Source organism: Hemicordylus capensis, chromosome 4 (genome assembly GCF_027244095.1).
Source record: "Hemicordylus capensis ecotype Gifberg chromosome 4, rHemCap1.1.pri, whole genome shotgun sequence".
NCBI classification, from domain to species: Eukaryota; Metazoa; Chordata; class Lepidosauria; order Squamata; family Cordylidae; genus Hemicordylus; species Hemicordylus capensis.
In genome coordinates this window covers 231,128,818-231,146,091 of record NC_069660.1, presented here as the reverse complement: position 1 = coordinate 231,146,091, position 17,274 = coordinate 231,128,818, and the positions used below count along the sequence as shown (strand labels likewise).

Here is a 17,274-nt window from a genome sequence, read left to right as displayed (position 1 = left end):
CCCATTACATGTGAATGCAGCTACTTTCACTCTTTTTATCATGCAGCTGCCTCATAAACAATTATGTGAATCTGCACTCATTGTCCTTAGGGATCAGCTGTGACTAAGCCTGTGTCTACAACTAAGCAACAATGACAAAAATGTTCAGCTTTGCTCCACCATTAATATGTAACTTTCCTGCCCTTTCTCCCGCTCTCTAACAGCCAGTTTTGAATTATTCTACTTGCACTCCAAGCTTCAAGCCCATCTATTTATGATAAGAATCTGTTTTCCATTTTCTAGAAACTTCACCATAAGTGATGCTTTCTCCTGGTAGTTTCTTTGGCTTTTAGTTGTGTTTCTTTGGCTTTTAGCTGACTTGATACCAAATTCAAAAACATTATTGATGTGGCAGTCAGTCTTTACAACATAACAAAAGTTATTGGAGTGGGGGAGGAACCCTGTAACTGTAAACACTGTAAAAAGAAACACAAACAGGTTGTTCTAATAAGAACTAATCAGCCTACTTTCCTTTCTCTGTCTCTACAAATGGACTAAATTTGGTTCAAATTGAGGTCCACAGGGATAGATCTCTTGCACCTCAAATGTTCACATGCCCACCATCTTGGATTGGTCACATTATTACAAACGACACCATTGAGGTGTCCCAGTGTGTCACTCACTACAACTGTACCAAATTTGGCCAAATCAGTTAGACAGTCCTCAAGTTAGTGCATTTGCACCTCAAGAATTCACATGTCCGCCATCTTGGGGTGGTTGACATCATCACAAACTATGCCTTTGAGTTTTCCCCATGTGCCCCTACAGCTGTATCAAATTTGGTTCAAAATGGTTAGGCAGTTCACAAGTTAGCCCACTTGCACGTCCGCCATCTTGAATTAGGGTGGATAACATAATCACAGGCTATGCCATTGAGGTGTCCCTGTGTGTCACTCACTACAACTGTACCTAATTTGGTTCAAATTGGTTAGACAGTCCACAAATTAGCCCGCTTGCGCCTCAGATGTTAACACGACCACCATCTTGAATTGGAGTGGATGGCATCATCACACACCATGCCAATAGGGCATCCCTATGTGTCCCTACAGCTGTAGCAAATTTGGTTCAAATTATTTAGGCAGTTCACAGGTTAGCCCACTTGTGCCTCAAAAGCTTATGTGTCCACCAACTTGAATAAAGGTGTATGACGTCATCACAAACTATGCCTTAGAGGTGTCCCTACAACTGTACCCAATTTGGTTCAAGCTGAACTGTGAACTGGTCCTGTAATAACAAGCCGTGGTCCTGTTCCTGACCAGCACTGCCTTTCTTGTACTTGTTGATCTTTTCCAAAGTAGCCATACTAGGACATTTCAATTCAAAAACAATAGGAAAGCACTATCTTTTGTTCAATATCAAAGATTATGTTAATGCATATACCATCAAAAATAAAAGGTTTTTGCTTGGTTATCTTTGAACTATCTGTTCCATTGGTTTGGTTTGTGAACCTTTGCAATTTATGATGAAATTATTATCGTTTTAATACATAAGAGAGAGTTCAATGAGTCATGAAAGTACATACTTGTCTTAAATGAGAAGTTGGCTACAGAAGGCAGGTGGGCATAGATTTTCATTTACTGCAGTATTCCAGAAGCAAAGGAACTTTATTTTAATATAGGTTGAAATGAGAACTGCACAGGCTGTAATGCACGGATTGAAAGTTTCCTCAGGCTAACTGTAACAGCTCTAGGGTCTCTTGTTTAAAATATCATTTAATGTTCCACCGCTATACCCCTGACATTATCATAGACATTTCCCTGACATTTCCCCAAAGCTATAGCAGGACAACAGACTACTCTGACAGAATAATTTTCATTGCATCAGAACCATCACAATACCTTGATAAACTATTCCAATATTTTCTTTCATATTGGTGCTCTTTGGTCATTTTACTTGAGAACTCAGTGCTGGATATAAATTACTTTCACAATGAGAAGGAAAGTTTGCTTACAGAAGGCATACTTCCTTAAGTAGAAGGCTCCTTATGTGAGTATAGCTCTCATTCCATTCACACGAAATGCTTCTGCAAGTGCAGCAGTAAGTCTGAATCCAGCCCACAGTCTGAATTCATTTCATCATCAAGTAGGGATTTGTAAATCTCCCTTAATTAGGACTGTGCAAACAGGTTCGAATCTGAACCAGTTCAATATCGAACCAGTTTGGTTTGAAGGTTTGGGATCGAGCCGAACCATCTTCGGTTCATCTTGATCCCGGAGCCGAACCACCCCGTTTTGTCTCAACCCTGGACTGGTTCTGGGGTTCATCGCACATCTTTTGAAATTGTTTTCTTTCTTTTTTAACTTACCCCGTCCAGGGGGCTTCTCCAAGGTGACGGGGGATGATTCACAGAGGTTCCCCCTCCCCCTACCAGCCTTCTTTTTTCTAAAAATTGCCCAGTTCGGGCATCTTCAGCCCTTTCCAGGCCTATTCCCCAGCATGGCGTCCATTTTGGAGGCCGCCACACCAGCACAGTGAGACACTGTGTGGCCTAGTCAAATGGGGATTTTTGAAGGGGGCCAAAACCAAACTGGCCTGGTGCAGTTCAAACTCGAACTGAACTCGGCCAGGTGGTTTTGTGCACACCCCCACCCCTAATCTTATTTAAATTCTCTTAATTTCCTTCAAAACTTCTCAAATGAAACATCTGAGGAGGAATGCCAGTTTGATCGCCAATTGCATAATTAATGGAGATCTATGTAAAAACAGGACTTGGGTTATATTTTAGTTAGGCCTGCATCTTAGTAAGCGGGCCTAAAATCAGCCTAACATAGTTGTGATCTTAAGTGAGTCTTGCACAAGACCAGAAAAGAAGAGTTGGGGTGGGGGACCCAGAGTGGCACAAAATCTCGAACTCTTTGTCCAGTATCCATGACAACATCATCAGCTTTCACCAGTCATAGGGGTTGCATGCTAACAGGTTCCACCTTGTGAACCAGGCATGGAAGGAACAAATCCACACAATGGAAACACACCACTATGGTGTCAGCACCTCATACTGCACACAGCGCCCCTGACACAAGGATGCATAGGGCTTCTGCTACATGAGCTACTGGGGTACCGGCAGAAAGGGAGCAGAAACAGAGTGCTGTCAGAACCACCACACAGAAGAGCATGAATTCCTTTGTGCCATCACACAGACACAATCTGCTAATAATTATCTTTTTGACTGCATCAGACAAAGAGAATGAACACAGCTGACTTCAGAAAGACTCATATAGAGCAAACTAGGAACATAGGAAGCTGCCATATACTGAGTCAGACCATTGCTCTATCTAGACTGGCAGCAGCTTCTTCAAGGTTGCAGGGAGGAATCTCAATCAGCTCTATCTTGGAGATTCCAGGGAGGGAACTTGGAACCTTCTGCTCTTCCCAGAGCGGCTCCATCCCTAACAGGAATATTTTACAGTGTTTACACATCAAGTCTCCCATTCATATGCAACCAGGAAGGACCATGCTTAGCTAACATGTTATGCTTGCTATGATAATACCAGCTCTCCTTTCCTTAAACTAAATCCCACTCCACCCAGGGCATGAGCTAAAGTTCTTCTGGGGCAGAAATACCCATTTGGAGGAGAGTCAGGAAAGGAATTGCAACAAAAGGTCCCAACTGCACTTAGGCAGGAGAAGGTGCTCCTACAAAGAAACCTGAAATAGGAGGTTTAAGCCCTGGCAGGGAATAATATAACCAAGGCCAAACTGATCAGTAACATATATCCTACTTATGGAGCTCTAGATGCATAAAACGTGCAAGTCACTGTTTCAAACCTCTGGCTGTGATCTGCAGTTCGGAATTATGAGAGTTGTAGAACAGCAACAGCTGGAGTGCCACCCCTGCCATATGGTAACAATATTAAATGCCTTAAAGCAGCCTTCTTGTGGTAGGATGCTGCAGGACATAATTTTCCTACAGCTACAGTGCTGAGTGCACTAAGTGGGTTGACTGCTGCCATCCTACACAGATTGTGGCTAGCACATGATCACATCCCCCTCCTCCTCCCTTGATGTTTGTTGACACATGAGCATTTCTCGGGAGCATACACAGGACTTGAAGCTTGGTTGGACGCTTCTCCTTCCCGATTTTTGATCATTAAAATCAGGCCTATAATTAGTTCTAATTTTTGGCTGATTTAAAATTATTGTTGGTCTAAACAGTATATTTGTTGATTTATTAAAAAGGAATTTATGGATCTGCAGCAGAGTGACAATGAGCAAAACAAGCAGGAGCAAGATATACTGGCGGAGCTGATGCGCACAAGAAAGAAGGTGGAGCAGCATAAGGCAGAGGCAAAGGAACTGAGCATTCGAGTTGAAGATCTAAGAAGGAAATTAAAACAGGAAGAAAGCAAGGTACTTGGACTGTAACAGATTGTCAAATGATCTTAAGAATGCAAAGAAATTAGGATATTGATGGCACACTTCAAATACTGTACACATTATCAGTGTTATTAAATGAATTAGGCACTTCATCCTTTGATGCAGTTTATGTCTCCCTTCTAATCCTGCCACTACTGATAATCTCTGGTTACCGTATCTCTTCCTTCCCTCTGAATGCAGCTGAAATACTTTCCCCACTTCTAATGAGACCTGCCCAAACAATCTCCACAAATTATATGGAATAATCAGCAGGGGCGTAGCAAGGTTGGAGTGGGCCCAGAGACAAGATTTTAAAATGCCCCCCTCACTAAAGCTCAGCTCATGAAGTTAAGAAATCTTAAATGAGGCTGAATAGTGGCAAGTTATTTAATGATACTAGAGAAAGACATGCTGTTCTGGTAGCTCCAGGTCTTAACACGCACATCAATTTTGGAGGATGAATACAACTGAAGGAAGCCCGGGCGGGGGCGTGGCTGGGGGAGTCAGTCATGTGACTTGTCTCTGGGGGCCCCCCAAGGCAGTGGGCCCCCAGACAACTGTCTCCCCTTGTCCTATTATAGTTACGCCCCTGATAATCAGATACATTTGATGGATATACACTCTTTGTTCAAAGATAAGTCCAAGCTCCAAATGTAGTCCAGAATGGATTGAATCTCCAAGACTTTGCATGCAGCAATAATATTACCTCCCCACACCAGGGCATTTAAAACTCCATCCCTGCTGTAGTTTTACCAGGAATCCTTCTGCCAGTTTCAATTCTGGGACATTCGCCATACTGAAGGAGATAATGAGGCTATTCACACAACCAAAAACTGTGTTCTACCCAGGTTTAGAAGCTGTTTGTTCTCCCAATTTTTGGTTGTGTAGAAGCAAGGTAAGAGGAAAACCTGGGTAGCTTTCCCTCCTACCTTGCTTCCACACAATCACATCTCCCCAGGTTTTCCTCTTAGTTTGCTTTCACACAACCAAAAATTGGGAAAACACACAGCTCCCAAACCTGGGTAGTTTTTGATTGTGTGAATTAACTCAGTGGATGAGCTCCTAGAATAGCAGGACAGCTGATCAAAGTCCTGAATGCCACTCGTGTATATCAACATATTTAGAGTTTGATTTTGTTTCCTAGAGCAAACATGGATACATAATCAAGCTATCTACTGCAACTTAATGGGAACCAGTCCAAGAAAGTTACATAAGTTAAACACTTAATGTTAAAAAAGCTAACACTTTGGGGGATGGTTCTCATTTGCAAGGATAGTATTTATTGCTTATAGTGGTTCACACAGAGCTATGTACATAAATATGTGGAGGAAATATAGATGTTTGTTTACCTAGGTTTTTCTCCACTTTTCCTGCCTAGAGAATGTGGCTTCCCTGGAGTTCATTTGCTCCATGATGGGGGACACCTTCTAGAGATAGTGAACAGATGTGGCCACTGCCAATATGAGAATTTATTGATATAAATGTATACAGATATATCAGATATAAATTATATATCAGTATAATTTATAAATTTATACTAATATAAAATCCTGGATGTTATCCAGGATTAAATCCTGTTAAAGCTAATTTTAATAATCTCGAGGGGGGGGAATACTGCTGGAATCCTCTTTGCTAGCTGCATTAAACATAGGGCTTGGTCAAAAGTCATCATGTGCATTTTAATACAATGAAGCTCTTCTCACAATCAGTGAGAAAAGCTTCCTCGAGGTCTGCTGAGAGAATGGGTTTTCCCCACCCTCCCTGGCGATGATCCCTTACCGTTCCCTGGGTGGACAGATCGCTTGCCTAGAAGAGCGGTGGCTCTCCTGTTGACCGCCCACACCCCGCCATGGCTCATCCGGCAGCTCAGGAAGTCAGGCCCAGGGAAGCACCACCACGCAGCACCCCACCTCCAGAGCCCCAGTAATGCACCGTGCAAGTAATGTACCGGAGCCCCAGTAATGCACCCTCCTCCTCCTCCTCCTTCTTCACTGCTCTTCAACAAAATTTTCAAAGCAGTTTACATAGAAAAATAAATAATACATAAAAAGGTGGTCCCCTGTCTCCAAAGAAACATAAGGTAGACACCAGCAACAGCCACTGGAGGGATGCTGTGCTGGTGTTGGATAGGGCCAGTTGCTTTCCCCCTGCTAAATGTAAGCTAGTCACCACTTTTAAAAGATGTATCTTTGCTCAGTTAGCAGCGGTAACTGCTGCATGTGTGAATAGCCTCAATATATTAGTCTGATAGGGAGAAAATAAGACTTTTAGTAAACAAGATATATGTAGTGTAGATAAAATAACAATTCAGGTAAAATATTGTCTAACAGAAATGAAGCAGTTAAAAGAAATTCTTTTATACTTTTCACTTGAAATGAATGAATCCTACAAATTACTAATGCAAAAAATACAGAATCTGGGAAGCAAAGAAGCACAATTTATATTATGTGTTCAAAGCCATGCTGTTCAATTGTTCATTTCAGAAATTTTGAATTTGTTTCAGAAGTTGGAATTTAAAATCAGATTTTTGTCATGGTTTCTAAATGCTGCCTTTTGAACAGGAGAAAAATTGAATGGTCTTGTTTAGGATAAAATATAAAATTACAATTCTGATAACCAGACTCTTCCCATCTTCTGTAATTAAGCTCTAAAATGAAATTATTGTTTTGATTCCCCTTCTTCTGGGTCATCAAGATAACCACAGGTAGAATAGTCAGTGAACTATATATGCATCCATAATTTTCTCTTTGGGAAAAATTTTCTAATTTGTACTAAGGCAGGAGTTCCCAGTGTTGAAACCCTGGGTGTTGTTTGACTACAATTCCCATCAATGAGTGAAGACTGTTGTGACCAGGAAGGATGGGAGCTGAAGACCCCACAACATCTGGGGTCTACAGTTGAGAATGTCTTCATTAAGAGAATATCTTGGCGACATTTAACTTTGGTCAATGCTTGCCTGGTCAGATTTGCCAATTTAATGTTTCCATTTTGGAGCAGGAAGTCCTACTGTTCTTGGTGGGGAACATAAGAACAGCCCTGCTGGATCAGGCCCAAGGCCCATCTAGTCCAGCATCCTGTTTCACACAGTGGCCCACCAGATGCCGCTGGAAGCCACAGGCATAAGTTGAGGGCATGTCCTCTCTCCTGCTGTTACTCCCCTGCAACTGGTACTCAGAGGCTTCCTGCCTTTGAGGCTGGAGGTGGCCCACAGCCCACCAACTAGTAGCCGTTGATAGACCTCTCCTCCATGAAGTTATCCAAACCCTTCTCAAAGCCATCCAGGTTGTTGGCTGTCACCACATCTTGTGGCAGAGAATTCCACAAGTTGATTATGCGTTGTGTGAAAAAGTACTTCCGTTTGTTGGTCCTAGATTTCCCGGCAAACAATTTCATGGGATGACCCCTGGTTCTAGTGTTATGGGAAAGGAAGAAGAATTTCTCTCTTTCCACTTTCTCCTCTATCATGTTCTCCCTGCAGTCGTCTTTTTTCTAAACTAAAAAGCCCCAGGTGTTGTAGTCATGCCTCATAAGAAAGGTGCTCTAGGCCCCTGATCATCTTGGTTGCCCTCTTGTGCACCTTTTCCAGTTCTACAATGTCCTTCTTTAGATGTGGTGACCAGAACTTTATGCAGTACTCCAAGTGTGGCCACCCCATAGTTTTGTATAAGGGCATTATAATGTTAGCCATTTTATTTTCAATCCCCTTCCTAATGATCCATACCATGGAATTGGCCTTTTTCACAGCTGCCGCACATTGAGTCAACACTTTCAACGAGCTGTCCACTATGACCCCAAGATCCCTCTGCTGGTCAGTCACCGACAGCTCAGATCCCATCAGCGTATACTTGAAGTTGGGGTTTTTCATCCCAATGTGCATCACTTTACACTTGCCAACATTGAACCGCATTTGCCACTTTGTCGCCCACTTACCCAGTTTGGAGATATCCTTTTGGAGCTCCACACAATCTGTTTTGGATTTCACTACCCAAAAGAGTTTGGTATCATCTTCAAATTTGGCCACCTCGCTGCTTACCCCTGCTTCTAGATCATTTATGAATCAATTAAAAAGCACCGGTCCCAGTACAGATCCCTGGGGGACCCCACTTCTTACTTCCCTCCATTGTGAAAACTCTCCATTTATACCTACCCTCTGTTTCCTGTCTTTCAACCAGTTAGCAATCCACACATATACATGTCCCCTTATCCCATGACCTCTAAGTTTCCTCAGGAGTCTTTGATGAGGAACTTTGTCAAAAGCTTTTTGGAAGTCCAGGTATACTATGTCAACTGGATCACCTTGATCCACACACTTGTTATGGGGAGAGGGATGGGTGGTCATTGGTAACTATTCTTTCCATGTTTTCAAGTACCTTGATTTGGAGCACCAGTTTTTCCTCTGTTCTATATTAGGGCTGAATACAGATTATGTGGACAGATCATATGAGAAGGGATGATGCAGGATACGTTGTCAGAGTAAGTTCCTTGGCCTTTCCCCCATAACTTAACTAGGAGATCATCAGTATAAAAAACATAAAGCACCATACACAAAGTCAGAAGCACATGTATAAGAATGAAGAAAAACTTGAATCACCCAGAGCTTTATAAAACGTATTTTCCAATATTCATTTCTCCAGAAAGTTAGTATCCATTTTGAGTTCCCAGTATTGACTCCCTTGATATGTGGCATTAAATGGCACACTTTCATTGGCAAACCATGCAATCAGTTGTAGAACGTCTTGCACATTACCTCGTGGGGAGGGAAATGAGCAATTACTAGAGAGTGAACTTACTGTTTTTATGCAGGAGACATAACAATGCAAGGCAGTATGCATGTGGAGATGCACAAGAAAGAGAGGCTCACATGTTGCACAGAGATTCAAGAGCAGACAAAGAGCTCTGGCCTTGCAGAGAGGGTAGAGAGTAGTTGCAGTGAAGGCTTGTTCTGCAACCCAGTGTGCATGGAAGAGGAAGCAATTTCCTAGCTTAAAAGTCCTTTTCACTTCCACAGATATATGCAGCCATCAGGCACATTTGCAGAAGTGAAAAAGGCTTTTGCAAGACAGAGAGAAAGCAAAAGTCACTTCCACACATTCCCCTCCATGCATGCTGGGCTGCAGAACAGGGCTTTGGCACAGCTACTGCCCAGCCTGCCCGTGAGGGCAGAGCCTTTCTTATACCCTCATAAAGCTGCACAATGTGTGTGTATCTCTCTCATGCAAGTTCCTTTTTACGCACCACCACCACACCAGCTATTCAAAATGGCTTCCTCTTCCCTTATGTTCAGGTAACTTGCAAACGTTCAATTGTAGATCTCCTGACCTATGTATGTATGTGTGTGTAGATAGATAGATAGATAGATAGATAGATAGATAGATAGATACGGTGTTTCCCCGAAAGTAAGGCCTACCCCGAAAGTAAGACCTAGCAGTAAGTACCACTGTACCGCTAATATGAGCCCTCCCCCCAAAATAAGACCTACCGCTAATCCACCGTTTTTGCATCTGTCCTGAGAGCTGCCGTATTTAGCCTAGAAGCTGCCCTGGTTACAAGGTAATCTTTTCTCGTTTGGGAAGGGGTGAGGTGCGGTGTTTTTCCCCGGCGGGAGGCGGGGGTTCGCGGTCGCGCGCTGGCCGCAGGGATCGAGAACAGCAGGAGACGGGGTTGAAACTTGGGGCACTACCTCGGAGTAAGTTGTTCTGTGCTTACCAGCCATGGCGGGGGAGGTTTGTGCTCCGGGGGCTCCGTCCAGCACGGCGCTATTGCGGATTCTTTTGGGTACCCCCTTGTACAGCAGTTTGTAGAACATGAATACCGTACATGTTGATTTGATTGTTGAACAGGCGTTAATGTACCAGTAGTTTGTACCGTATAATTGTTGAACAGGAATAAACGTACTTTACTTTTTTGAACTTCAATAAAAATAAGACCTACCCGGAAATAAGCCCTAGTGCATTTTTTGGTCCCAAAATTAATATAAGACACTGTCTTATTTTCGTGGAAACATGGTAGATAGAGTTGGTTTATCCTGAATCAGACCATTAGTCCATGCATGCAGGGGCACACCTAGAGGAGAGGGGGCCTGTGTTCACCCTTCCCCCAGTGGCCCCTCGGAGTGATGGAGATAACGAAGAAAATAGGGAGAGGTGGAGATGGGGGCCCTCAGGAGCTGGGGGCCCCGGGTTCTTTGAACCCATCCGCTCAATTATAGCTACACCCCTGCATGCAGATCAATACTGCCTAGACTGATAGCAGCAGCACTCCAAGGTTTCAGAGAGGGTCTACTTGGAGATGCCAGGAATTCAGGCTGGGACCTTCTGCATGTTTTGTAACTGAGCTGCAGTTCTGCCCTTGCCTGTAAATCAGATTTTTCAATGTGAAAGTTACTTTTAATTAATAAATCTTATAATCTATCACTTGTCAGAAGTCCAGGTGATCACCCTAATCTCCTGGACATGTTCAGTTTTGTGCAATGCTGTTGTCACTAAATAAGAATCACATTGTCATCCAGTCAATATGAAGGCTGGCATTTTGAATAAATCCCCCACACTTTTGTTCTAATGTCTTTTCTGGCATGGCTCCTGTGCCTTTAACAGCAGTGTGACAGACAGGGATTTGATAAGGGAAGCTTGCCCATAGCTGCATTTCAATGCCAGAACAAGGACTTACCTGTTGAGCCTCTGCCTGTCTTGCAGATTTACAAACACAGAGCCTTGCAAGGAAAAAGTGGCAATCCTAACTGGATCTCCCTTGCAAAGCCACATGCCCATATCCTTAAGCTGAAGAATCCAAAGCATGAGATATACATGGAGCACGTTGAAAGGCCATAGCAAAAAATAGCTTTGAAACAGGGGATAAATTGGTTGTCTCAGTATCTACCCTTAGCAGCACTGTTAAATTTTCTGTTAGATTTGTTGCTGTGTCCTTGGAGAGGGATGGCTGGAATGACCAGAACCTTCTATAATTCATGCACTTGCAAGCCTTGAGTAAAATTGCTTCAGGGCATTTCCATAGTTCAAAACTTGGCATGCTTCAGAACTTGCTTGTAAAAAAATTTAACAACTCATTTAGGGTTCATTAATCCAGCTCAGCTGGCCTGTGGGCATGGTACACATCTTCACTTAAATTGCTTTTCAAAGAAAAAAAAGATCAGCTGATGGTTTATGGTCAAGCCCTTATGGTCCACAAAGCCTTAAAAAAATAAAAATAAAAATAACTATCAAACTAATAGCAAGACCAATACAGAAGATAATAAGAAGGTACTTGAAATTGTTGTTAATGTTCCAGTTAGATATGGTCATAAATTATCACTACAAATTTCTATCTGGATACATTAAAAATGTATATGTTTGAGTAATTGCTTGAGTGACATTTAGTAACATATTGCTATGAAATAAAATACCTACTGACAAGTTACTTCCTTGAAAATGTCAACAGTATATAATTACACCCTCCCCCCATATTTAGTTGCGGAACAGTGGGGTATACAGTAGGTTCAGTATCTGCAGTAAGCAATTTCCTTGTAATAAAGACGTTTTTCCTCTCGTTTTTCTTAAGAGAAAAAGGTGTCATGTTTCCTATTGATCTCTGCTTTATATGCTCAAGGCTGAAAAAAGAGAACTTCACCACCCCAGAGTCTAGAATATCCCCTAAACGTTTCAATTGTAGGCCAATTCTAAGAATTTGATCCAGCATATAGGAAGGCTGATGATGACCCCAGGACCGGATGGGCCATGCCCCCTGTCCCCAACAGCACTGCATTTGCACCACCACCCCCAGCCAGACATGCTACCCATGCTGGTCACGCCCTTCCAGCTGTGCCAACATGCTGACACAGGGCATGTTGCCAGCTCTGGGTACCTACACAGGGCCTATCCAGCTTGCCTGGATGGGTGTTCCTTTCCTCCCTTTTGCGCACAAGGAAGGAAGCACCTAGCCAGGCTGGTGAAGAAAGTCCTGGCCAGTTGGATGGTCCCCACCCACAGAGAGGCAAATGATGGCAGCAGCATGGGGAGAGATGAGCACAGCACCTGGCAGCAGTGGGGAAGCAAGCATGATGTTAGAAGCTGTGGCAGATGCTTCAGCAGCACAGGGGGTGTGCCTGGGGTACTAAGGCCAAGGGATGTCCTGGCAACTCCCCTACAGAGGCGCACCTAGTTAATTTTTGGATCCTGGACCTAAAGGCTTTTGGAGGACCCCCCCTCCCCTGCAAATTAAGCATCATCATGCTCAGCTGGGCACCCACACCACCCAGGACAGACTAAAGAGGATTTGGGGGGCCCCGGGGGCTGTGGAGACCCTGGACTTTGGCCCTGAAGTCCATGGCTAAGAGTGCCTCTGCCCTCCTAACCACTCTCCATGGTCCAGGAACATCCCCCCTTGATCAATGGTGGCTATGCCACTGAGTTTGATCACTGTACAGTTACACTTAGACTAGGTAAGATAAGTATATATCGCATGATTGGTCATAAAGTGAACAAATAAAGTTGTTGCTGTTTATACAGGAGCTCATGAATGGCCAATAAAGCAATAACACTTTTTTTTTTAACTTATAGGGAAGTCAGCCTCTGTTTTCTTGGAATTTATAAAACTGGAAGCAATTCTGCAGCAGTCAGCTTTTTAAAGATAATGTATTGATTGTTTTTATAGTGGAAAGTACATTAACAAATCTTTGGATGATGCACAAAGTTGATGTCCTGACCACTCTTAGTTATTAAGTCCCATGGCATAGGGTTCAACCAACCTCTGGCCAAATTCCATCTATTGGTTTTACTGGGGTCATGCTATTTTAATTGAGGATAGAATCTGGCTTAATTTCAAATACAATAATTCAATTCTGCCTAACTTAATTTCCCCTACCACTTTAATACTGTCAGTATTGTTTTGCTTTTCACAGGCTAAATTTTTAATCAGGCTGCTCCTTTAACAGGTTTGTTCTCCATTATGGCTTCCGAGGACCCGCAAATGAGGATCTTTGCATTCACAGCTCAGTTCACAGGAATATATGGGGCTTTGTGAGCATGAAATGCAGCTTCCTTCTCTTTGTATAGTATCTGTTGGTGTCAATAACTCACATTTTTGCCAATGTGGATCAAGAGTTGTTTTGAGCTGGTTGTTAGAGGCTAACATTCTGACTAATGAAGCACAAATACAACATATAGCACCCATGCTTCTGAAGAGTTACAGTCTAACACTGCACCAATGCTAGTGTGTATTGGGGGGCCATCCACATCCCCTGAAAGCCCTCTGTGTCACCAGGAGATATGTGCCTGAGGGCATTTTTGGGTGCCAAAGAGCACTTCCTTGGGAATGGGAGGTTGTTAAAAATTGCATCACCACCCACAATTGAGCCAGCAACAGATCTGAGTAAGTTTAACTTTTCAGAAGCACTGATGCTTCTCTGGTTGCATCAATGCTTCATGAGTCAGAACGTCAGCCCCTGTTTGTTCTCCTCACAAATCTATCGTCAACTCTTCTTTGGTCCCATTGGGGTGACCCTTGGGCCTTCCTGTAAATTTTAAGACACAGCTAGACTTCTTTAAAAAGTGTGGACACAAGGTTCCCAGTCTACATACTGCCTCTGCCTACCCTGTTTAGGTTAAAGATTCTAATGTAGAAGCATATATAACTCTCTTCAAAAGATTATTAAGCATGTCATATGGGTAGATAAGCCATAACTGAAGTAGTTCTCTAGAAGAAAGTGCTGGCTACATAGACATCTTCTGGGCAAATACTGAGATTCGGGCAATTGACTTCTAGGAATCATAATTCTTTACATGCCTCCCAGTCAAAAGATTTTGTCCCTTAGACAAAGTTCTAAGGTTTAAAAACAAAAAGCCCAGTAGGGGTGTGTTGCCTGCATAATACAGATTCTAGTCAGGGCACACCTTCCTCCTACTCCAGTGCCCCTTACTAGGTAGATGAGAACATAAATACACCCCCCAAACAATAAACTGTAACCTTTGCCTAGCAATCAACCCCACCCACGGCAGTATTCACACTTAGGGTGTGGCCTGGGTGATGGAATTTGTCTCAGCAGGAAGGGTGGGGCCAGCAAGGAGATGGGATGCCAATTCTTACAATTCTTAGTTTTTAGGGTTTTTTTAATAACTTAATTTGAAAATTTTAAAATCTGTCATTCTGATTGTAGTTTTAGCTTGGCTTTTTAACTTGTTTAGCTTAATATGGTTAATTTTATTAGTCTGATTGTGCATTGTAACTATTTTATAAATGTGTTGTGAGCTGCCCTGAGCAGTAATGAACTGTAGGGGTGAGGTATAAATGTTTTAAATAAATAATAAATAATAAAAATGGGATGGGGCCATCACTCAGTGGCAGAGCATCTGCTATGCATGCAGAAGATCCCAGGTTCAATCCCTGGTGTCCCCAGGTAGGGCCACTTATAATTGATATAAACTGAGATGTCTGAAGAAAGACGCCTGCCATGGGGAATCACTGTCAGTTGGTGTAAACCAATGTTCCTACTCAGTATAAGGCAGCTCCTGTGTTCCTATCTCAAGATCTTAATAGGCTAGTTAACTGTAGATGGAGGAGATAAGAGGAGAGCTGGTCTTGTGGCAGCAAGCATGATTTGTCCCCTTAGCTAAGCAGGGTCTGCCCTGGTTGCATATGAATGGGAGACTACATGTGTGAGCACTCTAAGATATTCCCCTCAGGGGATGGAGCCAATCTGGGAAGATCATCTAGGTTACAAATTCCCTCCCTGGCATCTCCAAGATAGGGCTGAGAGCGACTCCTGCCTGCAATCTTGGAGAAAGCCGCTGGCAGCCTGTGTGGACAATACAGATTGAGAATCCGGACATCCAAAATCCGGACTGCTCCAAAATCCAGAAACCACCACAGCGTGCGTCCGATGCACCAACTCATGGCTGAGCACCTCATAACAAAACACCTCAGCTCACTTGCTTGCTTTGGTGCTAGATACTTTAAATAAAACCTTTAAAAAAATAATAATACAGTGTACAGTAACCTTTCGTGTTTAGTCTTGGATCCCATGCCCAAGTTATCTCATTACAGTATGCAAATATTCCAAAATCTGGGAAAGTCCGAAATCCATAACACTTCTGGTCCCAAGCAGTTTAGATAAGGGATACTCAACCTGTACTGAGCTAGATGGACCAATGGTCTGTCTCTACATGTGTGAGCAGCTTCCTATGGCAGCTTCCTATATGGCAGCTTCTTATGTTCCTAAGTATCTAAAATGCTTAACAACCCAGTCCTCAACTTCGTTATACAGATAGAAAGTTAACTCTAATTCTTCAAAATGTCCAAAAGACAGGATACTTTGATTTGTGGAATTGGTTTCTAATTTTTCATAGGAAATAATTATATCAATTATAAGTAGCACTGGCTTTCAAAAGTGACAGAAAAGGATATTCTGATTTATAGAAGGCTGTATTTTATATGAGCTCTCTTTCCAGTGTTTTACATTACAATAAGACAGGGCTTACAATTACAATAAAGACCAAGCCAAATAAAGCTTTGCATGTTCACTAACATTGCTTCATAATTCTCTTGGTTTTGCTACCTGCCTGAGTGGTTAAGAACCTGTCAGACCACATGCCTGGTGGACTGAGTTCAAGTCTTAAGTGATACAGACCAACATTATGGATAGACATGTTACCAACTTTGAGCCTCATTTTCCTTCCCATTCACTAGCAGCTGTCTCACAGTCTTCACATCTACAGGAGACCTGCATTATCCACCATTTCATGGATCAAGGTTTCCTGTATCCATGGATGGGTCTTAGAGACCCAGTTTCTTTATATAGGCAATTTTCACCTATCTGCAGCTCCTAAGTGGCCAGAAATTACTTCCGATGTAATTTCCAGACACTATTTTGAAGCACAGAGCCATTTTGTGGCTCTTTTTGTTTTTGTTTTAAGAATTTAACAAAAAGAGAGAGAGAATTTGAGGACATTCCTGGAGACCTGGAGAACAAGGTACTAGGCTTTCCTATTCTTATTTCTACCCCCTCCCTGATATTTTAGCATTTTTTAAGCTCAAGGAACCTATCACCCCACCCCATCTTCATGGCATTAAGGTATCTTTATTCGTGGTTTCATTATCTATGGAAATTGGTCGGTATTTGTGGGTACTTTCTTCTGTATGATTCCCACCATACAATGAAGTCATCTGGCGAGGTCCATCTCCGGTTACCATCAGTACTTCTGGTGGTGACTTGAAACCGGGCCTTCTCTGTAGCTGTTCCTGGGCTATGGAATGCACTTCAGGCAGAAATTCATAGTTTGGTCTTATTGCTGGACTTCAAGAGAGCCCTAAATTCTTATTTGTTTGATCTGGCTTTCCAAGGTTTTAAAATTGTTCTTACATGTTTTTAACTCATCTTAATGGTTTTAAACTGTTTTTAAATTTGTTATATATATTCAGTTGTTTTAAATGGTTGTGTGTTTGTTTGTGTTTGTTTGTACACACCCAGAGCCTTCATATAGAGTGGTATGGAAATGTAATAAATAAATAAAATTGGACCCTTGTGAATAATGAGGGCCAACTGTATTGTGAAATCAAACTATTCCTTAGTAATTTCTTCAGATGTGAAGATTACGCATGATGATAGCAGACAAATACAAAGAACAAATGACTCACTTAAAAAGATGAAAGAATCAGACCTATATCTGCTGTTACTGAGAAGGCTAACCTAAAATGCTATGGGAGTCCCACAGTTTCACACCCAGTTTGAACTGAGTCCCTCATCCTTATTAGAACAAAGAACCCTATGGGAAAACCTGCTGGGGCAGGCTGTTCGTGATTGAACTTACATGGTATAATAACTGTGTGTGTTATAAATTATCTACCATTATTAGATTTCATTCGAGGTTCCCACAGTTGTCAGTTTATAATGGG

The 17,274-nt window shown here is 42.5% G+C and overlaps 1 protein-coding gene across 14 annotated transcripts in view; it reads left to right on the top strand.

Annotated features, from left to right (window-relative positions):
* Positions 1-17,274, top strand: part of CCDC102B (coiled-coil domain containing 102B) — a 229,725-nt gene that overhangs the window by 204,970 nt on the left and 7,481 nt on the right. For 12 of the 14 annotated variants that reach the window (XM_053245406.1, XM_053245396.1, XM_053245399.1 and 9 more), the window contains one exon: positions 4,216-4,386. In XM_053245406.1, coding sequence (XP_053101381.1) covers positions 4,216-4,386 — 171 coding nt within the window. Of the gene's footprint in view, positions 1-4,215; positions 4,387-8,802; positions 8,866-17,274 lie in introns of all 14 variants that reach the window. The other 2 variants (XR_008306121.1, XR_008306122.1) reach the window with 1 other exon arrangement.